The following is a 25,468-nucleotide window of genomic DNA, read 5'->3' on the forward strand; positions in this document are numbered from 1 at the left end:
TGGGTGCTAAGAGCAGCACTCATCTTACACAACTCCTTCTGAGAAAAAATGCCTTTCTTCTTGGCAGTTCATTAGAATGAAATGTATTTGAGTTTTCAACAGAACTTTGTCTCCAGCTTGCTTTGTGGGAACTGTATTTGGAAAAAAGCTCCCAGGAGTGTGTTTTGTTGTTTTGGGGGTTTTTTTTGGGTATTTTCATTGGGAATATAAAATACATTGGTAGAATAAAATATTTGGAGCTGATAGAACTCGTTGCTACACTCCAGACAGAACACAGCAAAGAAAAGGCCAGCTTAAAGGAGGCATGAGGTGCTGTTCTCTAGGGTGTTCAACTCTCAGCAGTAAGCACTTCTTATCAATTAGGTAAGGCAGGCTAATTGGACACTCCCAGAAAGAGCAGGGCCTGGGCCATCCTCTGTGCTCATTGTGAGCTGCAAAGAGGTGTAAGGAGACAAGACAAAGTTTGCCAGTGGTACCCAGTTATTTGGGGGAATAAAATAAGGGCTGATGTTTATAAAGACACTGAATTGCTCATTGGATGATTTAATGAGTGATAAAATTTAGTGCAGATAAAGATCAGACAGTGCACACAGAAAAAAAAAACCAACAAAACCCTGATCCTAACTTTCTGTAGCAACGGGCTCTGAGTTGATTGTTGCTACTCCAAAGCAAGATCTTGAGGGTGTGGTAAATCCATAAAAATACCAAACCACTGTTCAGTAATATTTGCTCAAAGAAAGGTAGGTTGTATGTCAGGAAATAATTAGAAAATCATGCCACTGTGTACACCCTGAGTGCACCCACGTTTCTGTGCATTTCTTGTGTCCTCATATACATAAGACAAAGAACTGAAAAGGTAGAGATGAGCAGCAAAATTAATAAAAGAAAGAAATGGCTGTTGTAGGAAGAGCTTCAGAGTAGGCAAGGACTTATCTAGCCAAAAAGAAAAACCAAACTGAATGGGATGTGTGGGACTGTTGTGTAGGGCTGTAAAATCAGGAGCTGAGTGGAGAAGGTGAGCACAAAGCAGTTACTCAGTGGTTCTTCCAGAGCTGCACAAAAAGTGGAATTTTCCAAAGGCAGTTTGAGCACCCTGAGAAGGAGGTGCTGCTGCTGTGCCCCCCCTGTGGCTGTGCTGAGGGCTCCCTCATGAAAAACTCATGAAAAAGGTCATGAAAACCTACACAGGTTTAAAAAGGATGAGAAGGTAATGCCCTTGGGGGGGTTTGAATGCAAAATAATGTCTCTGGTTTTGGCAGCTGCTGAATCATAAATTCCTGGAAGCTGCAGAAATCTGTCAGGGAGGTATCACTGTGTTTGCTCCCTTCTTTTGCTTTTCCCCAGGCATCTGGATGGATCTGTGCTCTGACCTGGTGTAGCTGTTGTGTTGTGTTCTAGCCCTTGGAATAGGCCAGACTGTATTTTACAGTCCTGGGAGTTGGCTGCAGCTCTTCAGCTCTTTTTTTTAATTTTTTTTTCCTTTTTTTTTCCTTTTCTTTTTTCCTTTTCTTTTTTCCTTTTCTTTTTTCCTTTTCTTTTTTCCTTTTCTTTTTTCCTTTTCTTTTTTCCTTTTCTTTTTTCCTTTTCTTTTTTCCTTTTTTTTTTCCTTTTTTTTTTCCTTTTTTTTTTCCTTTTTTTTTTTCCTTTTTTTTTTCCTTTTTTTTTCCCTTTTTTTTTTTTCCTTTTTTTTTTTCCTTTTTTTTTCCTTTTTTTTTTTCCTTTTTTTTTCCTTTTTTTTTTCCTTTTTTTTTTTCCTTTTTTTTTTCCTTTTTTTTTTTCCTTTTTTTTTTCCTTTTTTTTTCCTTTTCTTTTTTCCTTTTCTTTTTTCCTTTTCTTTTTTCCTTTTCTTTTTTCCTTTTCTTTTTTCCTTTTCTTTTTTCCTTTTCTTTTTTCCTTTTTTTTTTTCCTTTTTTTTTTCCTTTTTTTTTTCCTTTTTTTTTTCCTTTTTTTTTTCCTTTTTTTTTTTCCTTTTTTTTTTTCCTTTTTTTTTTTCCTTTTTTTTTTTTCTTTTTTTTTTTCTTTCTTTTTTCCACAAGAAGCAAAACAAAGGTCAAAGGACCAAGTGATTTATTAAGTATTCTCAGCAGGCAGAAGTGATCCACCTGATGGAAACCTCTGCTTTGAAAACCCCAAATGCTTTTTGAATTCTGCATTTCACAGAGACTTACTTAGAAATGTCTTATTTTTCTTTCGGGGAATTTTTTTATCATTTTTATGACATCATGTAGTAAAATGCACCAGGCTGGCTCCTTATCCACCATTCTCTTTAGAGGGTGATGGGAAGTCTTGTGTGGGCACTGAAATGGTCACTGACCCAAACTGGTGGGAGAGAAGTGTCCCCCAGTCCTGGAAACTTATTTGCACACAGCTGTACTGCCCACTCTGCTTCTGCTCCAAGCCCTCACTTGCCTTTCCTCAATTTCACAGAATCACAGAATTTGTCCAAAGGAATGCAGGAAGCAGTGAAAATTCCTAAACGTGCACCCCCTCACCCTCCACACGGGGCAGCCACATTATGACCAAAAAAGTGCAAATGAAATGTGACAAAAAAAGAAAGATCTGTTAGGGGTGAAGGGTGGAAGAATGCAGAAGGGTGCTGTGTCCCCTGATCCAAAATCATGGCTTGGCATGGTTGTGGAATGGATAATAATAAATACCAACTGTTACTTGTTTTATTGGCTAAAAGTGGAGGAGAAAGGAATAATTTTAAGACAAGGAGAACAAGATGACAGCTTGGAAGAGCTTTGCAGAGTACCAATAGCAAACCAGGCATCCTCCTTCCCTCTGCTCCCTTTCCTTGCAAGTGATGCCATGGTGAATCCAGACTGAGGCAGAGCTTGTGCCTCTGCTTTTCCTGCTGAGCTGTGGCTGAAGGAATTCCAAGGAAGGGAAGTGCTTGGTGAGAACCTGCACTGTTCCTTCTGCCAGGCACTGTGCTCTCTCTGGCTGGGGCTCAAGGAGGGTGGAAGGTGCCCTGAGCTTTTCTGCTGGAGGTGACACCAGCCTCCCTGCCACCGTGTGGTTGTGCTGGGGGTGTTGGGGGTTACCTCCTGCTGCCAGGAACACTTCCCAGCTGCTGCTGAAGCAAGAGGTTTGGGGTTTTTCTTTGTGACCTCTCCAATGCACAGCAGGAAGAGTCACACCAAAGCGACCACAGAGAAAAACCCACTGGTGACAGAATGTGGTGTGTGCTCACTCACCAGGCCACAGGGACTGCAGGACCTGCTCCTGACACTGCAGGTGGTTAGGGGGTGGGCAGGCAGCTGTAGTGCCCAGCAGAGCTACCTGTGGAGCTGTAGTGCCCAGCAGAGCTACCTGTGGAGCTGTAGTGCCCAGCAGAGTTAGGTGTGGAGCTGTAGTGCCCAGCAGAGCTACCTGTGGAGCTGTAGTGCCCAGCAGAGTTAGGTGTGGAGCTGTAGTGCCCAGCAGAGCTACCTGTGGAGCTGTAGTGCCCAGCAGAGCTACCTGTGGAGCTGCAGTGCCCAGCAGAGTTAGGTGTGGAGCTGTAGTGCCCAGCAGAGTTAGGTGTGGAGCTGTAGTGCCCAGCAGAGTTAGGTGTGGAGCTGTAGTGCCCAGCAGAGCTACCTGTGGAGCTGTAGTGCCCAGCAGAGTTACCTGTGGAGCTGTAGTGCCCAGCAGAGCTACCTGTGGAGCTGTAGTGCCCAGCAGAGTTACCTGTGGAGCTGTAGTGCCCAGCAGAGCTACCTGTGGAGCTGTAGTGCCCAGCAGAGTTAGGTGTGGAGCTGTAGTGCTCAGCAGAGCTACCTGTGGAGCTGTAGTGCCCAGCAGAGTTAGGTGTGGAGCTGTAGTGCCCAGCAGAGTTAGGTGTGGAGCTGTAGTGCCCAGCAGAGTTAGGTGTGGAGCTGTAGTGCCCAGCAGAGCTACCTGTGGAGCTGTAGTGCCCAGCAGAGTTAGGTGTGGAGCTGTAGTGCTCAGCAGAGCTACCTGTGGAGCTGTAGTGCCCAGCAGAGTTAGGTGTGGAGCTGTAGTGCCCAGCAGAGTTAGGTGTGGAGCTGTAGTGCCCAGCAGAGCTACCTGTGGAGCTGTAGTGCCCAGCAGAGCTACCTGTGGAGCTGTAGTGCCCAGCAGAGCTACCTGTGGAGCTGTAGTGCCCAGCAGAGTTAGGTGTGGAGCTGTAGTGCCCAGCAGAGTTAGGTGTGGAGCTGTAGTGCCCAGCAGAGCTACCTGTGGAGCTGTAGTGCCCAGCAGAGCTACCTGTGGAGCTGTAGTGCCCAGCAGAGCTACCTGTGGAGCTGTAGTGCCCAGCAGAGCTACCTGTGGAGCTGTAGTGCCCAGCAGAGCTACCTGTGGAGCTGTAGTGCCCAGCAGAGCTACCTGTGGAGCTGTAGTGCCCAGCAGAGCTACCTGTGGAGCTGTAGTGCCCAGCAGAGTTAGGTGTGGAGCTGTAGTGCCCAGCAGAGTTAGGTGTGGAGCTGTAGTGCCCAGCAGAGCTACCTGTGGAGCTGTAGTGCCCAGCAGAGCTACCTGTGGAGCTGTAGTGCCCAGCAGAGCTACCTGTGGAGCTGCAGTGCCCAGCTGAGCTACCTGTGGAGCTGTAGTGCCCAGCAGAGCTACCTGTGGCATTGGGAATGGCTCAGTGAGGGTTGGAGCCACCCCCGGGGGAGCAGGGCCCGGAGGAGCTGGAGGTGAGGGACAGCCTCAGAGCTCAGGCTCTCCCCTGTCCCCACCTCCCGTATCAGCACACGCACAGCCCTCGAGTCCTCCCGTGACCTTTCCTGCCACGTGCAGTTTTCCCCTTCTCCCCCCGTGCTGTGTTTTCTGAGAGCTGCTCGGTGTCCTGCTGTGTTTTGTCTCCACAGACGTTTTTTGGGAGAGACGGCGCAGGCTGAGCTGTGGCGCCTGTTCAAGAGTAATAAAGATAAGAATTAGCAGGGACTTTGAACAGGAGTGAGGCAAGATAAAAAGCTGCTGGAGGTGGCTGAGCAGCTCCAGATGTTCCCAGTGCAGGCCTGGGCTTTCCTCTCAGCAAGGAGGAGCAGTGACAGCGGCTCCATTTGCGTTGTGTTCTGATGCACCAACACCCCAGAACACTGACAGAGAATGCAATAAATAGGACCAAAATATGACTTTTTAGGCCAGGCTTCTGGGCTGTTGGCTTCCCTAGGGTTTTGTTTAGACATTTCAGCAGGCAGTGGCTTTAAAAGAAGCATGATTTTCCATAAAAATGGAAGTTGTGTTTTACTGTCGTGATTGTTAAACAGCTTCAGTCCTCTGGATGCGTTTTGTTGTGCAGACTCTGAACTGAACGTGCACAAGGGAGAAGATTGATACCAAGGTATTTCATATGTCATGTTTTAAGATGATAAAGGAGGAGAGGGTGGTGCTGAGGAGCCAGCAGTGCTGGGAGCTGAGCCCAGGGAACTATAAACTCCTTGTGGGTGGTCCCAGGGGACCCGGTCTGCAGGGGGAGGCAGCAGCTCTGGGGGCTGAGCATCACCTCAGCAAAGGGCATGAGCTCAGGATGGGGCTGAGCAAAGTTCAGGCCTCCAAATCAGTGATCTCAAGAAGCCACGTGGGGACAAAATGAAGTCTGCAGGCAAGAGGAAGGCAGGCAGAAGCCCGTGGCTCTCAAGGGATTTATAAATAGTGGAGCAGGGGCTGAGCAAGCAAATAATCAGATCTGGAAAATGGCCTTTTGCCATGCTGGGCCCTTTTTCTGCCTCTTCCATCTTTCCACAGTGTGAGCTCTCAGACCACAGGGCCAGAAGCTCCTGAGGAGGCCCAGGCTGCATCTCTCTCTCTCTCTGCTCCTGCTGGTTTCCAGAAAGCCTCGGGTTATTTTGTGCCACGTGAATCTCTGTGCTGCTGCGTTTTCCGCTTCCTTGAGATAAGACAGCAGTGAGAGCTGAGAATGCTTCATCTCTCTGTTGTTTTATTTCTGCCCTGCCTGGTGTTGCTGAGCTGCTTGGCACAGGAACAGGCTGGCCCTCCCCTTGCTGGATCCCACCACGGAGCAGTGCTGCCCACGGGGATGTGAGTGTCACCTGCAGAGCCAAAGGCATGGGGACAAGCTGTGGTGCTGCTCCCTTCCCTTCTGGCAACCAAACACGACCTTTCCTCCCCAAACAAGAAGGCTCTGTCCAGTCCTGTCCTCTGACACCACAAGCATGGTGTGGGGTGTTTCATGAGGACAGAAAGCTGTCAGTGTAGGCAGTGCCTGCAGCCCTGGCAGATCCCAGCTCTCACTCAGCAGTGTCCCCTCCGGAGCAGGGAAGGGATTCTCTCTCTCTGCCTCTTGCATGATGCCTGGCTCTTTGTTTGCATTTGCATAAGAATTTGCTTTTCTGTGGACTATGAACCTGGTTTGCACAGATGAGGATTTTAGGGAAATAGGAGGGTGGGAAGTGAACCGAAAGCTGAATCTCTATTTCACCACCCTGCCAGTGGGTTTCTGTTTGCTTGGTGTGTTTTTTAAGTGGATTTGTTAAGCATGGCTCCCTTCCTCCAATTTGCATGGCTGATAGGGCTGTCCTGCTTTTCATGTAGCAACTCTTATTTTTCCTTTAGGGTGACACTAGCTACATAGTGAAGCTGCAGCACCAAGGTGCTCAAGGAGCACAGGTTATGAAAGAGCCATGGCATCGAGTTCTGTGCCCTTGGACAAAGTCTCTGGTCCTCTCTGCCCATCTTCATTCAGGGCTACTCCAACATGACTGCATTTTTCCTGCCAGGGAGACATAATCCCCACGTGAAGCAGGCAGCACAAAGTAAGCAAATAGCTTAAGAGCAGCAGAAAATCAGTCACTGGGAAAGTATGACCCAGTTTAGATCCCCAACAAGATCATCCTTGCCTCTTGCTGCTGCAGTTTGCTGGAAAACTTGCTCACAAGATGAAGCTGCCAACTCGGAGGTGCTGGGAGGTGTCAGGTCTTAGTGCTGACAAAGCCAGGGCATGCAAAGAGCAGCACAGGTTGGGCTGACCCTGAGGAGGGGATCATCTCTCAGGCTGTTGGGTGTCAGGTTGGTCCTGAGGAGCAGAGGGAGACAAAGGCAGAAGCTCTGCTGCAGCGTTCAGCTTGCTGGGGACATCTCTGCTGGAGAGCTGGCAGAGAAGGAAGGGCCGGGAGGAGCCGATTTGTAACAAACACAGGAAATGAGTTCAGCAACAACCACAAGTTCTCTATTGTCTGAGCTTCATCTAATTTGCAGTGCTAGAGGTAAGGAAGCTGAACAAGAGCCAGTGGGTTTGCGAGATAAAAGTGAAATTTGAAGTAAAAATCCCAATGCTTTGCCACTTGTCACTAAAAGTGAAGCTCCAGCATGAACTTGCTCTGAGCAGAAGAAGGGGGTGTGGGCATGGGGATGCTGCTCACTTCTGCAAAGGAAAATTGCTCACAAAGCAAGAATGAGCCATTTTAGAAATTCCTCAGCTACCAGAAACCAGGAAATCTTCTGGGTGGCTGTGGCTGCCTTCCCCCTTCTCTCTCTCCACATGCTCTTGGATCCTGCAGGTTTCAGTGTTGCCTTTCTGAAGTGAGGACAGCAATCAGGTGATCCTGAGTTACAATCCAGCCCATCCTGGTTTTCCTAAAGATGCCCGTTTGCTACAGAGGTGTCAAAACTGGAAATGTTTCAGAAAGCTGGGGAAAAAAAAACCAAATCTGTGGCCTTCCTTAGAAAAATGTATCTGCAGTTCTGTGTGTGAGGTGGTGCAGACATACAACGATGCCTGAGGCTGAGCTGCTCTGGAGATTCTGCTGTTACAGTCCAAGGGTAAAGAAAAATTTCTGGGGCAGAAATGGAATTGCTTCCCTTTGAATTGTGATGGAAGCAGCAAAGAGATGGTTGCATGTCAGGGTTGTTGGTCTGGGCTAAATGGAGGTCAGTGGAAGTCTAGGATCAGGGAGTTTGCTTCAGTGAACTTGCAAGGTTTGGACATTGGTTTGGAGCAGCTGAACAAGGTGCTAGCAGGAGCTGAGCTGTCAGTGAGTGACTTTGTGCTGGAAATTTATAGCAAACACAGAGTCATTCAGCTGTAACCCCTTGCTGCAGCTAGCCTGGTCCCCAGTGCATTGAGGTGTTAGTGATGGTTTAACTTGGTAAAGGCAGGAGGTGTTCTGGGGGTTTGTGCATCCAGCCAGATCCCAGATCCCAGATCCCAGCTCTGACTTCTGAGCCTGAGCTGCTCTGCTGCCAACCCCTGATGGAGATTTTTGCCCTTGGTTTCTGGAGGAGCAGGTGCTCTGCCAGCCTCCCCATTTGTTTTGGTGTGGATTTATCCTGCTCCTTAGGTACTGAATTGCTGTGCTGTGTGCCAGGACATGGGAATTTTATCCTTTCCTTCTCAATAGTGACTGCCAGTACAACTCCAGTTTACCTTGCCTCAGTGATGCCTTGCACAGGAATGCAAAAAATGCTAAATAATTTAAAGGGATTCTATAAATACTTCACATACTGGTGATGAAGTCCAAGGATGACTAATGGGATGAGCTGTATACTTAAAACAAATCTCTGGTGAGCCATTGCTCGAGGATACTGCAATTGCTATGGAAAAAAACACTTCTTGCAACTGCCAGCTAGCAGAAAAGGGGACTGAGAGGGGGAGAGCTCATCTCTCCAGTGGCCAGGCCTAGAGCTGGTAGACCTCTGGGTCCCAAGCAACATCTTTTTTGTGGTGGAGGGAGGTTACAGCAAAAGTTATCACCCTGATCTAAAGACTTCCTTAGCTGTGTTTTGACAAAGGGCTGTCTGCAGTAACCTGGTTATGCATCTCTGAGCAGCCCAAGTGCTCCTCTGCTTGTCTGGGAGTTCAGGCTGAACTTTCAGAAGGAATTTTTTTAAGAGCAGTCTCCAACTTTGACTTTTTCAGACCAAAGCAGCACGTTTGTGCAGGGATGTAAGTCCCAGTGCTTTGTAGTGTGGAAGATCCAGGTAATGCAGAGTCCAGGATAAAGATGGAAAACAAGGAAAAGAAGCTTTGAAAAAAAATTTTTAAAAGCTTGCTGTGAATTTGGGTCAATATTTGGATTGGGTCCTGGTTTCTGCAGGTACAGTTTGCCTCATTCTCCCTTCATCCCCATCTCTTCTGTTTCTTTTGCAGTGCCAGAAGCTCCGAGAGGTTTTTAACTTGGATTACCCCCACAGCACCTTCCTGCTTAAGACTCTGACTATTGTATCTGGCCCTGATATGGTTGACCTCACTTTCCATAACTTTGTGTCCTACAAGGAGAATGTTGGAAAGGTATTGGGTCCTGAGGGCAAGGAAACACTGGGAGTCACTGAGGGTTGGAGTGTTAAGTGGGGAGCAGGAATGGAGAGGGAATGGCAGGGGACTGAACCTTGGCAATGTGAGTGGCAGGGTTATGTTCCAGTGGGGTGTGGCACCTCCATAGCTCCAGAAACATCTGCCCTGCAGGGAGAAGGACCAGTTGAGGAAACTCAGTGTGTAGTTTTTGTCCTTCGTGTGCTTTGCATAGATAAACAGGCAGCTGAGAAGACTCAGTGGAGACATTTCAGCTGCTAAATAAGTACAGGCAGTGGGAAGGTGACGTTGCCAAGCCCAGGGCATGGTTGTTGGGATGTGGAGCTCAGCAGTGTCAGCACAGCCTTTTTGCCAAGGGCTGTAATGGCAGGACAAGGGCTAACAGTTTTAAACTGAAAAAGGGTGGATTTAGAATGGATGTAAGGAAGAAGTATTTTACTATGGAATTGGTCAGCCCCAGGTTGCCCCCAGAAGCTGTGGCTGCCCCATCCCTGGAGGTGTTGATGGAGGTTGGATGGGGCTTGGAGCACCCTGGGCTGGGGGGAGGTGTCCCTGCCACGGAAGGGGCGTGGGACTGGGTGATCTTTAAAGGTCCTTTCCAGCCCAAATGGTTGTGTGGTTCTGTGCCCTCTGTGTGTGTTGCTGTGTACTCCCTGGTGCAGTTCCATGGTGTGCAGCTGTCCCTGTGTGTGTGTCTGTTCCCAGAGCTGGGCTGAGGACATCATGGCCATCGTTCGCAACCCCCTCACCTACAATGCCTCTCGCTACACCTTCCTGCAGAAGATGTGAGTGCCTGCTGACAGATGTTCTCTGAAACACTCACAGTGCTGCCCTTTCTGTCTGGACTAGAAAGAAAAGGTTGCTTAGCAGCCAGGTCCTTGGGCAGCCTCCAAACCCAGTCCTGTGGCAGGTCGGGAGCCCCAGGGTACAGGGAGTGGGGTGGTAGTTGGCCCACACGTTGTGTGACAGCTGCCTGGCACAGAGGTGCCTGAGCCAGTGAAGCACAACACACATGGGATTACTGGAGCTGACATCCTGAGCCTCAAAGGTGTCTCCCACCACAGACACCCACTCACCCCAAAACAGTGCTGCCTCTTTTCCTTTGATCTGTAAAACTGTTTGGTCAGCAACCTGAGATCACTGAGGAACGTGAAATAATAGGGGATATCTTTATCTCTGTCCTCTGGCTCAGAGGGATCTTTCTGATATTTAAGCTCTTATCATTTGTACGTTTCCCCCTTCCAGGAAAAAGGAACAGGTTCTGTCTGAGGTTAGGCTGATGTTCTGTAGGGCCCTGATTTTCAGTGAACTGTTAGATTGTTTCCCCATTGCACATTTTTTTCTTACTCTTTACTTAATAGGACCTCTAAGATTATCCCAGTGCATTTTCATAATCCTGTTTTGTTTTTTGTTTTTTCATAGCCTGGTGAAGCTGAAGATGCAGCTTAATGCAGAAGGGAAGATTCCTGTGAGGAAGTGAGTCTGGGTCTTTTATTTGTTGTGTGTTCAGTCAGACAAAGGGCAGAGCAGGTGGCTTTCTGCATCAGGGTAGGACTGCCATGTGAAGAAGCCAAGGCTGCTTTACTGAGGCAAAACCCAACTTATCACTTCTCCCCTGCACTGCATGGCACAAATCTGGGATTGATTTTGTGCCACCCAGTGCCTTCCCCAGTAAATTCCCTCCATGGCTGGTCCTGTGGCTGCTCCATGTTGATTCAGCTGATGAACAAGCACCAGAAGGCTGTGCTGCCATGTTGAATTCCCTTTTGGCTACATAAATTATCTTTATAATCCATATTATAGTGATCACCTGTAATAAACACACTGTCTGCTGCCTGGTGTATTGCTGAATGAGTCAAGATTAAGCCAGTGCTGGCTAAATGGGCTCCTGGGTGGTTGAGCATTATTCAAGAATAAACATTTTTTTTTTGTGGTTTGTTTTCTAAACCACCAACCAGCAGAATATCATTCTGTCAGAAAGCAGTGTATTCATCAAAGGGCTTTTAAAAAAGTATAGGTCTGTGATGAATGGCTCACACTAGGGAGAAGGATTTGAACTGATCTTTAGAATGCAGGCAAGGTAGCATTGCTGACAGAGAAAAAAAAGCTTATTCTGAAATAAGGTAGAAAAAATATCTGGTACAAGCTGTTCCTCTCTTTAAGGCCCTGGTCTGTCTTTCTTGCAGAGTGGTAAAAGTCCTCCAGTGCTTGAAGCTTTAGACCATTAAATAGTCCAGATGATGAGCCAGGTTGATGAAAATAGCCAGGTGTGAGGCTTTCAAAACTCCATGCCTGAATTCTTCTGAAAATTCCACTGAGCATCTGCCTTTCCCTTATAACATTTAAATCCCTTTTGAACCATCACAAGGGTGCTGCAGTTTTTGCCTTGCAAAGGGCAGCCTGGGAACCAACATGCCCTGAGTTTGCATAAGTCTGCAGCTCCTGCTCTGTGCTTCTCCACCTGGCAACACATTTGGCACTGAGCACCTGCAATGCCAGGAGCTTCATAGAGCTGACATCTAAATTTATCCACAGAGGAGACCTCACTGCTGCTGGCTGAGCTGTCCTGAAAGCAGGGAGAGTTCAGGTATTGTTGCTATTCCATGGTGCAGCAAAGAGGCTGCTTCAGAGCTTGACCCAAGTGAGCCCTGCCCTCCAGAGCAGCTCTCTGAACTGGGCTGAGCTTTGGGTTCTGCAGCAGCAGCCTTTGATGCCTCCATGGTGTAGCAGAGCAGCTGCTTTGCCTGTGCAGTGAGCTTGTTCCTTGAATTCTTGGAAAGCCTTTTGCCTTTTCTCCAAGCAGCAATGTGTCCAATGTTTGTTTGCTGGTTTTGAATGTTGTCCTGACAACAAAGCAATTCCATGCTGATGCCAGCAGCCACATGGGATGGTGTCTTGTAGCAGGAAGTGTCCCGGGGAATTTGTGGCTTGAGGCCTCCTCCCACAGAGGGCAACTCCAGGAGGGGCAGGGGAAGGGCAGCAAAGAGGGATTTTGAGAGTAAGATGGTGCAGTTTAGTGACAGGGCTCTTACAGAGTCCATAGCAGGAGCACTGGACTCTGTACTGAGGCAGGAGTCAAAAACTCCACTGTAGGTTTATAGGGCTCAGAGAGCCCCTTTGTCTGCCCTGCTCCATGGTTACACTGCTCTCATCAGGCTCCTTCACTGGGCAGTGGGAGTGTCTTGCACTCTGACTGCAGCTCCCAGCCACCTGCAGCCCAGCCTTTCAGACTTCAGTGCTGCTGCATTGTGGTGATTTCTTTTTTTCCCTGTCTGGTCAGTATTTTTCAGATGTTTCCTGCAGACAGGAAGAGGGTGGAAGCAGCATTAAGTGCTTGTCATCTTCCAAAGGGCAAGGTAAGGTGTCACTAGCTAGCCACAGCTCTCACAGCTGGAGAATCATCTTTTTGCCTGCCTTGGCTGTGAAAAAATCATCAGCCTGGATGCTCTGAGTTCCTTTCAAACCTTTTCCTTACCATCAGCTGGGGTCAATTCCTACTTGGTGTTGGTATTGGTGACACCATCATTGATGGTGTCATTGATGGAGTCATTGATTGACTCCATCACGTGCACCATAAGCCACAAGAAGCAGCTCCTTCCCCTCTGCCTGTGTCACGGGCTGCTCTTTGAAGCAACAGACCTGACAATTAATCTTGGTGCTTCTGCCAACCCACAGACTACAGTCCAGGCCTCTGCCTCAACCCTTAGCTGTATACAATCACAGGAGGGGCTCTGGGGGACAGCTTAAATCACTGTCCTTGCTGGGGAGTATGGTTGGTGCTTCTCCATCCATCTCTTCCCTCCTCAAGACCTCAGGTGCTCCAGTTGCTTCCCTTGCTTTGCCACAAGCCACTGCTGGAGCCTGGGTGTTAATGGAGAGGTGGAAGCTGTCATGGCTCTGCAGTACTTATTTGTCCTTATTGTGTTCTCAGAATGATGCCATCAACCCAGAGGACTTCCCTGAGACAGTGTATAAAACTTTCCTCATGAATCTGTGTCCACGGCCTGAGATTGATGAGATCTTTACCTCACAGTGAGTTTCCCTCAAGCTGCAGCAGAGAACTTGATATCTTGTGGCAAAAGAGGCAAAAAGGTGGGACGAGGGGATTTTATGTTATGTGGTTTGTTTGGTCTCAGGCCTTACAGGGGCAGAAACCCAGGTCACAAACATTTAACACTTTCACTTGCATCTTGAATAAAGAAGATGAGACCTCAGTGTGCTGCAGGGACTTTTAACTGTCATCATCATCATCAGGGCTGACTCCAGTCCAACACCAGATGATGCTGATGTGATGCTGCCTGTGGCTAGCTCCAGACAAGGCCATGGACAGCTTGAGAACCACAGGTCCTCACAAAGAACCAGTGACCTTTTTCTTAAGTAGCTAAATCTGTGCCTTCTTTAAATGGTTTCATAGGGCAAGAAACTCAATGTGCTCTGAAATTCAGGTCCCTTTAGACTTCAAGCTGAGGGCTCAGAATACCCTTTGTGATCTCCTCAGCACAACCAATATTGAATGAGCCAGGAAGAAGCAAAGCCACAGCATGAAGCATCACTGACCCCTGTTGCTAACCTGAGGAAGGACCAATCTCTCTTCTGGGAAAAGGTTTTCTGGGTAAAACACAGGCCTTACCTCTGCTCCTCTGTAATTCTCTCACCTCAGCCACTTGAAAGCAAAGCCCTACATGACCAAAGAGCACTTGGCCAAGTTCATCAACAAGAAGCAGCGAGACTCTCGCCTCAATGACGTCCTCTTCCCTCCAGCCAGACCTGACCAGGTGCAGAGCCTGATAGAGAAGTACGAGCCCAGTGGGATCAATATCCAGAGAGGTGAGGCCTGTTCAGCCCAGAAATCTTGCTGCAGAGGTGGCATCAGAGGGGCTCACACCTTCTGCTACCCTCATTTTCCCCAGGGAGCCATCGTCCTGGCTCTCACAAGTCCCTTTGCTGCAAAGCCCCAGCAAGGAGGTGGCAGAACCATTTTGTTTCTGTAGTGGTGACATCTTTGCTGTGTTTTCCATGCAGGGCAGCTGTCTCCAGAGGGCATGGTCTGGTTCCTCTGTGGCCCTGAGAACAACGTGGTGGCACTGGACAAGCTGGTGCTGTACCAGGACATGACGCAGCCGCTCTCACACTACTTCATCAACTCTTCACACAACACCTATCTAACAGGTATCAGCGGTTCCAGAAGCTGCCTCAGCTCCCACCTGTACCTCCCACCCTGGGTTTGGGTGCAGGATCCTGACAGTCAGGCAGGCAGGTGAAGGGCTGAGGGCTGTGACACACTCAGGGGCTTGGCACTGAAGTGCTGATAAACGTCACCCTGTAACCACAACCATCTTGTCAGTCTGCCACCTACACCCGCTGAAGGATGGCAGGGGGCAGCTGTCCCCCCTGCACAGGTAACGTGGGGTCCCCTCCTGTGCTCTCCTCCAGCTGGTCAGTTCTCTGGTGTCTCCTCTCCTGAGATGTACCGCCAGACGCTGCTGGCCGGCTGCCGCTGCGTGGAGCTGGACTGCTGGAAGGGCCGACCCCCCGAGGAGGAGCCCATCATCACCCATGGCTTCACCATGACCACTGAGATCCTCTTCAAGGTCTGCAAGGAGTTTTCTCCATTCCCCTGATCTCTGTTTTTGAGGAGGTGGCTGAGGGAACTGCCAGAGGTGTCTGAGAAGGGAAGGTTGATGGCGAGATGACAAGAGAATGAATGTGCTGACAGAGTGAAAGGCTGTCAGAGCTGTGAGAGGCTGGATTTGTGTCCATTTCTTGGGTGGGAGGAGCAGAAGAGAGGATGTTATCTGGGTGAAGATGGATGAACAAGGGAAATGTAGGCAGTCGGGTAGAAGTGGTGGGGAAGTGGCTGAGGAGATGTCCCTGTGCTGCAAGGTGGATGCACAGACAGAATGTTGCATGAGGACAGTGGGTTGATGGTTGGATGGAAACCAAGGTGACTTTTAGAAGACAAACAGTTAAAATGAGTTTCTCTCCTGAGTGGTCTGCAGCAGGTTTCTGGGGCTTACAGCCTTGCATGGTGTCCATTTGGAGGAGCAGGTTTCAGTTGCTAATTCCATGAGTGTGTGGATGGAATGTGTTGAGTGGAGCAGCAGCTGTGTTCCCTGAGGAGTCAGCTCCCAGGCTGCAGAAGCACAGGGCAAAGGCAGCTTCTCCCTTGGAAATACAGGACATGGAAGCACAGAAGTTACAAACAGCTTGCAGGTTAAAAGCCAATGCATCACACTTGGTTTTCCTGCACTTCTTCACACAGCTGCCATCAGGCACTGCAGATATTTTTAAAGCTGCTTACTCTGTATTTTCCCCCCATTCCCACACTTCACTTTTACTAAAATATATATGTGAAGGGAAAAAACCCACAGCCCTTAGGATCAGAGGCATTGTCATATGCAGTGGCAGTAATTCCCCAAGGTGTAGTACCCCTGCTGCTTTTTGCCCAGTGGTTCACTGCAGACAGGAGCAGCAGTGGCAGCTGGGGCTGCTGTAATTGCAGAGTTCTGCTGAAGGAGGTGGCTGCACCTCAAAGAAATGATAACCTGTTAATCCAGCATTGTCCAGGTTTTAATTTTACATAATGCCTGCATCTTTCCCTCCACACCTCTCTCTTTCCTGCCATTACCTGTGGCCTTTTAGTAGCTTTTTCTGGAGCTTCTCCTCCTCTGAGCCTCACAAATTTCTGTGATGGAAAGTCCAAGTGGTCCATGGAGGAGCAGCTGTGGGAGGCTCCCTCAGTGCTAAGGGAGGCTGAGCCAGGATTTTGAGGGGAGGAGGGGACTATAATTGCAAAGCAGCAAATGACACTTCTTTACCCTGTCAATTAACAGCACCAGGAAAGAAAATAGTGGAAAGTTTGTGGCAGTTTAACAGGAGCCTGGGGAATATATGATTATTTTTTCGTGCATCATTAATGCTGAGAACGTTTCCATGGTATTTGCATTTGAAATGTCAGTGCTGCTGGTTATTGAACATTCCAGTTTTCTCTGCTGCCAGAAGGACTTTGTAAGCAGGTGCAATGCTAAAAAATTGGGGAGGTTCAGAGGTAAGGATAGATAGAGTTTGAAGCAGTTTAATCTGGTGCTGCACACATCTTTCTCTACAAACTCAAGGTGCAGCCTCTCTGGGAAGACATTCTTTTCTGTATACACCAAATTATGTAAGAAAAAGAAAAACTTAATTCTTACATCTTTATATTTTTTTATGCAGCTAAGGAGTTTAGGTGCATCTTGTATCATCTGGAGCTGGAATTTGGGTGGGTATGGAAAAGGCAACACTTCTCCCCTTTTTACTGGGAGGAGATCAGTTCCTTTAGAAGTCCCTGACTGAGCATTTTGGAGATCTGAAACTTGGGGCTCCACTGAGTGGGAGGTCAGCTGCATGACTCCCTGCTGAGTGCCCTTCTCTGACCATTGCTTCTCCTCCAGGATGCCATTGAGGCCATTGCAGAAAGTGCTTTTAAAACCTCTCTCTACCCTGTCATCCTCTCCTTTGAGAACCACGTGGACTCGTGAGTATCTGCTGATGGGGAGAGTTGTGTTCTCTGTTGTCCAGAGCAGACACAGAACGTAGCTGCTGGGTTTCTAATGAGTGCCTGAAACACTTTTGGGATTTCTGGAGCACCTGGAGGTGTGGGGCAGAGCTGAAAGGGGATCTGTAAGCTTCAGAGTGAGGGTGACCCCAAGTGTGCAGCTTTTAACTTGGGATGGCACTTGGCTTTGGAAGGGACTTCAGGATTCTGCATAGCTGCCTGAGGAAAGGCAAGAGAGGGTTTTCTGAGTAGGATACATGGATCTCAAGACAGATGCTCATCCCAAACTCTGGATTCAGGCATCTGTCACTCCTGCTGGATCTCTCTCTTCATTAGGCCCAAGCAGCAGGCGAAGATGGCCGAGTACTGCAGGACCATATTTGGGGATATGCTGCTGACAGAGCCCCTGGAGAAACACCCAGTAAGTGGCAGCTGGGAGGGAGGTGAGTGAAGGGATCTGACTGAAAACAAATTGGCCACTCCTAGTGCTAGGAGGTGCCACAAGGTCAGTGAATGAGAAAATGCAGAGGACAAATAAACCTGGTGTATAGTGGGGAGCAGCACAGTCAGGGGATGGAAGACCTCTCAGTTCCAGTGGTTTTCCAAAGCCCTTGCCTGACTCTGCTCTCATTCAACACTCTGTGACTTTGGAAACTGAGCTCTGGGTACCCAAGTGGTTGTACCCAGATGAGTCAGTGTATTTTTGTACACAGTGCTGTTTCAAATCCATCTGCCAGCACTTCCTTCCAGAAGAAACAGGAACAAGGGCTTAGTAGCATTTTAGGTTCAATTCCTGCTTCCAGCCTGGAAATATTCCTGTCCAGGCAGACATGGGCAGGTCAGTGACAGGCACAGCTCTGTGCACAGAGTAGCTGAGTAAAGCTCCTGCCCTGCTGTATTTTTGTGGATAAGGTGACATCTTCAGTGACCCCCGTGCTCCTCTCTGCTTCAGCTGCCTTGGGGATGGACACTGGTTAACAACTCAGTGCCTGTGTGCTGCAAAACATGAGGCAACTCCTTGGCATGCAGAGTGGAGGAGGGAGCTCAGACTCCCAGCCCAGGCGTGTGTTTTGGCACACTGAAACCAAAAGGAGGGCTGAAAGGAAGCAGGGAGCAAATCAAGAGTTGCCCAGAGTCCAGAGCCTTGTCCTTATCCAGGCAAGAGGGAGAAGCAGGGGATGTGTGTGGGAAAGAGCAGCTCATGGTGTCAGCTGAGTGATGAACAGGCCTGTTGCTGTCTGTGTGGGGAGTGTAGGTCCAGAAGCAGAGGCTGAATCACACATCCTTGTCTTGAGCCACCTACTCCAGGATCTTTTTTTCAAATCTGCTGCAGGCAGAGTTTTAAAATTCGGCCTGAGTGCTGATCTAGGACTGAGGCTCTGGGATAATGAGAGCAGTAGGTGGAATCTGAAAGCCAGAGGTGTGTGGATGCCTGCAGGCTGTGTAGATGTTTTTTTTTAGCTGTGGTGCAGGATGGGTGGCTGGGAACAGCATGGCATGTGCAGGCAGCAGAATGTGAGAGGGCTGAGAGGTGCAAAATCTGCAGAGATAAAGTGGGATATGGTGGCAGTTGGAGAAATTAATACAGAGGGTGAGAGATGTGTCTGTGCAGCAGTAAATGACCAGAGGAATGGGACTGGAAGGGACAGGAACAATGAGTGTTGGAATTCTGTCCTTGTGATGAAAATTCAGCATGAAGTTTATCTGTTGCAGCTGAAGCCAGGAGTCCCTCTGCCAAGTCCTAAGGATCTCTTAGGGAAAATCTTGATCAAGAACAAGAAGAACCAATCTATAACTGGGAAGAGGCAGAACTCTTTGAAGAAAGGGAAGAATGTGGAACCAGAAACCATCGAGCAGCCAACTGCTATGGAAGCTGAAGATACTGGTATGTCTGAAGGGAAACTGGGACCAGTACAGCTAGATGAGCAAGTCTGACCCACTGGAGACCTTCCAAATCACCCAATACTAGCTTGAGGCAAGCCAATACCAGTCATTAATCCAGTTATCTCAAGAAGCAGCTTAAGCTTCGAAGAGAAATGAAACCTTAGGAGTATTTTCAAACACTTCATTCCAACCAGAGGAGACAATCAGCTGGTGCCCTGCCCTCCAGTCAGCTCCCTGCCTGTGCTGCCCTGTCTGGCTGCATCAGCTGGGACTTCATGATGTACACTGGCTATTGGTTTGATGGAGGATAACTAATTGCTTGTAGCTCTCTGATAATCACAAATTCACCATGGCCTCAAGAACATGAGGTTCTTGAAGGTTTCTAGACCCTTTTACCCCACTCCCCTGCTCTGGTCTCAAGGCTGTCACCTCTTGTGCTCACAGAACCTATGGTAGAACAGCCAATTTTCAGGCCCTGTCCTGCTAAGGTGAGAGCCACTGCAGAGCACCTAGAGCTGGGCATTATTCCCATGAATATCTGTGACCCTAGGGGGGAAACACCAGTGGAAAGGTCACTCTTGGAGGTGGAGGGAAGCCTGCAGGAGGAATGCTTTGGTCTCTTGAGTCTGCTAGTCCAGAGCATGGTCCAGTTCATATTTGGGTTTGGATAATCAAATTGTGTGATTCTGCCACTTCCTGTTCCTGCATGACTGGAGTGGGAGGTTCTGCAGAGCCAGCAGGCTGCTCTGTCCTGTCTCTGTGCCACTGGTGTGGGCTCTGTGTTCAGTCTGGGCAGGTGATGTGGCTGAGGAGGAACCAGAGGAAGAGGATGAACAGCTTGGAAACCTGGATGAAGAGGAAATTAAGAAGATGCAGTCAGATGAGGTACTGTCACTGCTGCTTCTCTTCTTTTTCTGCTTTTTTCTCCCTGAGGCCTCACCATATTGAATAGAACCCAAAATGCAAAGGGAAATGAACTGTGCTGTGACCCATAGGGGGCTTTCCTTTAGCAGGAGAAACTGAATAAGAGAAATGAGGTTGCAAGCATTGAGAATATGGCAGAAGAGTTATTATTTCTGACTCTGCCTTTGATACTCTGCATGATTTTGAGATAACTGTCTGCCTTCAGGGTGTTTGGAGAGGCTTAGCCTCAGTCTGATAAAAGCTGTTACAGAAACATGAAGTGCTGCTGCTGAAGGGGGAAGGAGGTGATCAGCATTCCCTTGAACAGACAAATAACCCAACATTTTCCGTCTCTCCCTCCCCAGTATCACTTAGAGAGGAGGGAAAACAATGCCCCTGGTTTATCCCAGACTGTATTTCAAGAGGTTAGAGAGGCTGGGGGCTTCTTATTTACTGGTGTCTCTCCCTGTGCCCCAGTTCCAGTTTTTGTCAATACTCAGAAACTCTGTGTCCCTGCCCAGGCTGCCCTCAATGCAATTGCAGGACCAGGAAGCCAAGGAAACTGGTGTGCTCTGGGCAGGGTGGGCACCAGAGCTCTCTGTGAAGCCCAGGTGTGTTTTATTTCATCTCTAGGAAAAGTCCCTTCATCTGTTTCCTCTTGGATTTTGTTCTCTGCTCAGGGCACTGCTGGTCTGGAAGTGACAGCCTATGAGGAGATGTCCAGCCTGGTTAATTACATACAGCCTATCAAATTTGACTCCTTTGAAGTCTCAGCCCGTAAGTCAGACCCCAAACCTTTCCCTGTGACCAGGAGGGCTGTGCTTCCACACACTGCTCTTCTCCACCTGCCCACACATTTCTGTTGGGTTCTCCTGCTCTCCCACAACATGGACACAGCCACAAACACTTCCCTTCTGCCCACCCTGGGAACTGGTCAGGAGGAGACAGGGAGGTGTTGGATATGGCTCCCAGTTACAGGAGTGAGGATGACAAGAAAGCCTGGAGGCCAGTGACATCTCTGTGGGCTTGCTTGGCTGCTTCAGAGGGCAGAGTTGAGCTCAGTTTTCTTACTGTGTGTGACTGCCCTTCCTCTGTGGACAGAGAAACATCTGAAACACTGAATTCATGTGCATTCTTTACACACAATAGGTTCCTCTAAACAGCTCCCACATCTGGGTCCAGCTTTGAGTGAGCTGGGTTGATTGAGGAAAGAAATGAAACAGAAAAAAATAGGGGAGTGAAGAAGGGGAAACTTGACAAAGAACTTTGAGCAAGACTGATGGATTCACTTGGGACTAGAACTCCAAGCAGGAACTATTCCCTGAGTGAAGAGATGGGCAAAATTGTTGCTATTTAAGCCTTGTGGGCCAATCCTCTGTGCTGCCTCCACTTCTCTGGTAAACATAAATCACCTTTTATGGGGTATTAGTCTTCAGTCTCTTGAAAAGGGACTAAAAAGAGGCAAATTATCTTGATGGAAAACTGTACCAGGTAGCAAGTGAAAGCCAACAGGCCAGGTTGGGTCCATGGGGCTGGCCCTGCCTCTCTGCTCAGTGCTTTCCTCTCTCCTGTTTCTAGAGAAGAACCGGAGCTACGTCATCTCCTCCTTCACTGAGCTGAAGGCCTATGATCTGCTCACCAAGTTCCCTGTGCAGTTTGTAGAGTATCCTTTTGGCAGCCTTTGGGGCTGTTGGGTGTGGTGAGTATGAAGCCTGGGTAAGGCTGAGCTGTACCCAGCTGGCTCCTGGCTCAGCTCTTCCATCAGGTGCAGGTGGAACTTGGGATGTTTCCAGGCTGGGGGGACACGTCCTGGTTTAGGGAAAGCCAGGGCTGCCAGGGCATGGGAAAGGAGCCTGCTGTTGCCAGAGCTTTCCTGACTTCTTCTAGAAGGCTCTGAGCACTAGGGAGCAGAGCTTAACAGCTTTTCTAACCTGAGCAGCTGAGCCCAGCCCCTGGGCACACACAGGCAGAGTTTCCCAGACTTGTTTCCCATTGAGCCCCTCAGATACAACAAGCGGCAGATGAGCCGGATCTACCCCAAGGGCACCCGGATGGACTCCTCCAACTACATGCCCCAGATGTTCTGGAATGTTGGCTGTCAGATGGTGGCACTCAACTTCCAGACCATGGGTGGGTGTCACATTGTCCTCCAGCTCTTCCTTTGCTGCCATTCCCCACCACTGCTCTTGCCCTGCGTGCCTTTATTCCGTGTGCCTTCTCCCAAAGCTGCCTTCTTCTTCTCCTTCTTCTTCTTTGACTCCTCTCCCCACAGCTAAAAGCACTTTCCTAGACCCAGCACAACCCTGGCACACAGTGCTGGGGCATGCACACACAGATGGACTTGTCTCTGGCTGTCCTGCAGCCTGATGTCAGACTAAATGCATCAGAACCTTCTGCTTCCCCTAAGCTGCTTTTGTGAGCTCCAGGCCTGGCCTGGCCATGGTATTCCAGTATTTTGGCCTGAACAGGGAAGAAGGACCTTTCCTTGCTGCACAACCAGCCTGAGAAGGAGACAAAAACCTCCAGAGAAAGCTCTTCCTCACCCCTCTTCCTTCCTCAGAGAAGTGTCTTATGTATAGAGTGTAGGATCAGTAGGAGAAAAAAAAGATACAACTTTGAAAGGGAGAACGTGAGGGTTTGGTTATGAGGAGGGCATCGTACTGAGGGCAGGTGCAGGAACCACAACACAATGTTCTCCAGAGAAGTGGCAGAGGAGAACATGGACAGAGAGGAGGCCCCAAAAGAAAGGGGAAGGAGTAGAAGGGTTCAGACAACTGTTTACTTCACACCCAAAAATAGCAGGTACTTCTTAAAGTAGGTTTTAATTTAGTTCTACCCATGAGTTACGGTGCAATCATGAGCAAACCACTTACCTTTCTTACAACAGCTGCTGTAATATTTTTCCCTGTAGGGTGCTGAGAGGCTTAATTAGTTTTTGAAATGGTTTTGTGAGCCTTTGGCTAGCAGGGGCTATAAAAATACAGCATCTTTCAGCTCAGCCATAGCACACAAGCTGCCTGGTGTGCAGGTCCCACGGAAATGTGTTCTCATTGTCTTCCTTTGTCTCTCAGATGTCCCCATGCAGCAGAACATGGCTCTGTTTGAGTTCAATGGGCAGTGTGGGTACCTGCTCAAGCATGAATTCATGAGGCGTCCAGACAAGCAGTTTGACCCCTTCTCTGTGGACAGGATTGATGTGGTGGTGGCAAGCACCCTGTCTGTCACGGCAAGTACCAGGGCTGTGCCTCTCCGACAGCCTCTGCCTGGCACCACCTCTCTCAGTGGCATCCAGCTCCCCACTCTTTATTACCCAGGAGGGTTCTTAGTGGCAAATGAACTCAGAGAGTCCTGTGGGAGTGTATTGCCATGGCAACTCCCAGCCTTTTCACTATTTTAAATTAATCATAATCGCATGAAAATGGAAAAATCAGCATCTGCTGTGCAGGAGAAGCCAAAGCTGTGAGGATGGGGAGGGAGGAAGTGCTGAAGCAAGAAATCTGGGTGGAGATAAAAGAAGAGCCTGTCGTGGATTGGAAACGGCAGCAGAAAAAGTGTTCTGGGGACAGGAGAGTGACTTTGGGGTGAGGTTATGGGTGGGTTCCTCCATTTTCTCCTCCCCAGCAGTGTCTCATCACATTCCTGTTGCTCACAGATCCTCTCTGGTCAGTTCCTCTCGGATCGCAGTGTGAGGACCTACGTGGAGGTGGAGTTGTTTGGGTTGCCAAGGGACACAAAACGCAAATACAGAACCAAACTGACCTCCACTGCCAACTCCATTAACCCTGTTTGGAAAGAGGAGGCTTTTGTTTTTGAAAAGGTAATAACATTTCGTGGTCATTTAAGCAGAGAACCCTTAAAGATCCTCTTGGCCACAAGCACTGCTTCTTGAGAAGTCAGTGACAAGGGACTCTGTTCTAGGGGGTCTCAGTCACAGTTTAGACAGGAAAGTATCCAACAAGATCCAAACCAACTTCCCATCAACATCTCCCTGAGCAGACAAGGGATAGCTGGGAACATTTCTGGAAGTAAAAGGCATCAGAAGTGTCCTGTTTGTGATGCACTTCAGACTGAGCTGACTTTATCAGCTTTGAAAACATCAGGCACCAGGGAGCAGAAGGGAACTGAATGTGATTAAATTGTAAATGAGAAACAGACAATCTGGAGAAGGTATGGGACCAGAGGGAGGTTTTGGTTGTGCCAGGATACAGAAAGCTGCCCTGGTTGTCACAAGAATTTAGGGGTCACTGATTGAGCTACAGGGTACAGGGAGGTGATGACACGGGTGACCCTCACACTTGGCCTTTCTGCAGTAACTCACAAAGGCAAAACACAGGTTACACAATTCTTCTCTGTCAGACACACAGTAAAATAGCAGGTGTTTTCAGCCTGCTTGAGATATGGTAGATAAATATTACCCTCATCTCAGAAAACACTGTGGTTCAGGCAGGGTATTTTTTTAGATTGGTTTTTGACAGAAGAAAATGGTGCAGGAGGGGGAGGCAAGAGCCCTTATGGCAAAGTTACCATGACTGCTAAATCCCATCTTCATTCCCTCCACTGCTGAATTGCCTCATGGAAGCTGTGGTTTAGAGGCTTTGTTGCCCCATTTTTTTTTCTGTAGGTAAACTGCCCTCCTGTGACCCTGTGCAGTCTCTCCTCTGAGAAACCTGTGTTTTGTGTTAGAATTTCTGTGAGTTCAGTTGTGTCTGTGATCATCTGCAGCCTTAAATTACAAGATGCAGGAACAGACAGTGGAGAGATGGTCTTGTTTTGCTGGGAGGAAGAGAGAGTCAAGTTCTACTTAGTGAAGCCAGGAGGACTGGTAGGAGTTAGAGGTGAGGACAGAAGTGCCTTACTGTTTTTTTTCCCTTAGATCATGATGCCTGAGTTGGCATCTCTGAAAATCGTGGCCTGGGAGGAAGGAGGGAAGTTCATTGGGCACCGTGTCATTCCTGTTATTGCAGTGCATGCAGGTAAATTTTGGGGGAATTCCTCCAGCTTTTGTGCCCTTGAGGCTCTACCTGTTGGAAGCTGTGAAGGACATGGGGACACCTGTGTGGGTTTTCTACTTAATCTCCATACCTGTAGGCAGTGGAGCCTTCAGACTCATCCTGTCACAGCCTTGGCTTAGTCCTGTGATGTGTTCATGATGCCTTTCTGTAATGAGAGCCTTTGTTTTGCTGCTGGAGACAAAGAAGGGGCAGAGGTTTTGTTCTCTGCCCTCTCCTGCTTTCTCTTTCCAGGCTACCACCACGTCTGCCTGCGCAGTGAGAGCAACATGCCCCTCACCATGCCCTCCCTCTTTGTCTACCTGGAAATCAAGGATTATGTTCCTGATGCCTGGGCAGGTAGCACGGGGTGCAGTGCAGGGGGGGGGCTCTGGCTTTCTCCAGACAGTGATCCTGGAGCTTTTTTTTCCAGCCTGGGGGGTGCTTTCCTGCTGCACCCTTAATTAGTTGTCAGGGTGGGACTTGAGTGTGTGTCAGCATCCTGTCACACCCTGGCTTTCCTCCCAAGAGAGTGGATGCTTGCAGGGGAACTGTGACAGGTTCCCCATAATGGGTCAGTCTCTTTACTGCTTTTATTCAGAGGCCCAGAGAGGTTTCTGAGGATGCAGAGGGGATAACTGGGGGGCACTGGCAGCAGTAGCATTTTAGGGAGCACCACAGTAGTGGTGTTCCTTGCTTGAAGAGAGGGAGGTTCTTGCTGGTATGGAGATGCAGGGATCTTCCCTTAAAAAGGGAATGGCTAGAAAGGGGGAGATGGATCAGGAAAAAAGCCCCACTAGGAATAACAGCTCAACCTTTAATAATGATGAACAAAGTCATGCAGACTTTGTAACAGCATCAGGTACCAAACTTTGTGTGAGGACTTCTCATGTTTACTCTCTTCCCCTCTGTTTGTACAAATGAAACTTACTCACA

At 48.7% G+C, this 25,468-nt stretch overlaps 1 protein-coding gene across 4 annotated transcripts in view; it reads left to right on the forward strand.

Moving 5' to 3' along the window:
- The window catches only part of PLCB2 (phospholipase C beta 2), a 38,673-nt gene that overhangs the window by 6,200 nt on the left and 7,005 nt on the right, over positions 1-25,468 (forward strand). For all 4 annotated transcript variants that reach the window (XR_011729375.1, XR_011729374.1, XR_011729376.1 and 1 more), the window contains exons 4-22: positions 9,062-9,202; positions 9,929-10,008; positions 10,646-10,699; positions 12,504-12,579; positions 13,155-13,255; positions 13,884-14,050; positions 14,246-14,392; positions 14,657-14,814; positions 16,654-16,736; positions 17,094-17,178; positions 18,471-18,642; positions 19,429-19,526; positions 20,225-20,321; positions 21,123-21,207; positions 21,550-21,674; positions 22,616-22,770; positions 23,197-23,361; positions 24,418-24,517; positions 24,788-24,892. Coding sequence is in view for 1 of the 4 variants with exons in the window: in XM_071761649.1 (XP_071617750.1) it covers positions 9,062-9,202; positions 9,929-10,008; positions 10,646-10,699; positions 12,504-12,579; positions 13,155-13,255; positions 13,884-14,050; positions 14,246-14,392; positions 14,657-14,814; positions 16,654-16,736; positions 17,094-17,178; positions 18,471-18,642; positions 19,429-19,526; positions 20,225-20,321; positions 21,123-21,207; positions 21,550-21,674; positions 22,616-22,770; positions 23,197-23,361; positions 24,418-24,517; positions 24,788-24,892 (2,194 nt within the window). In the remaining 3 variants the exon portion in view is untranslated. The remainder of the gene's footprint in view (positions 1-9,061; positions 9,203-9,928; positions 10,009-10,645; positions 10,700-12,503; positions 12,580-13,154; positions 13,256-13,883; positions 14,051-14,245; positions 14,393-14,656; positions 14,815-16,653; positions 16,737-17,093; positions 17,179-18,470; positions 18,643-19,428; positions 19,527-20,224; positions 20,322-21,122; positions 21,208-21,549; positions 21,675-22,615; positions 22,771-23,196; positions 23,362-24,417; positions 24,518-24,787; positions 24,893-25,468) is intronic.

This window comes from Heliangelus exortis, chromosome 18 (genome assembly GCF_036169615.1).
Source record: "Heliangelus exortis chromosome 18, bHelExo1.hap1, whole genome shotgun sequence".
In the NCBI taxonomy this organism is placed as follows: domain Eukaryota; kingdom Metazoa; phylum Chordata; class Aves; order Apodiformes; family Trochilidae; genus Heliangelus; species Heliangelus exortis.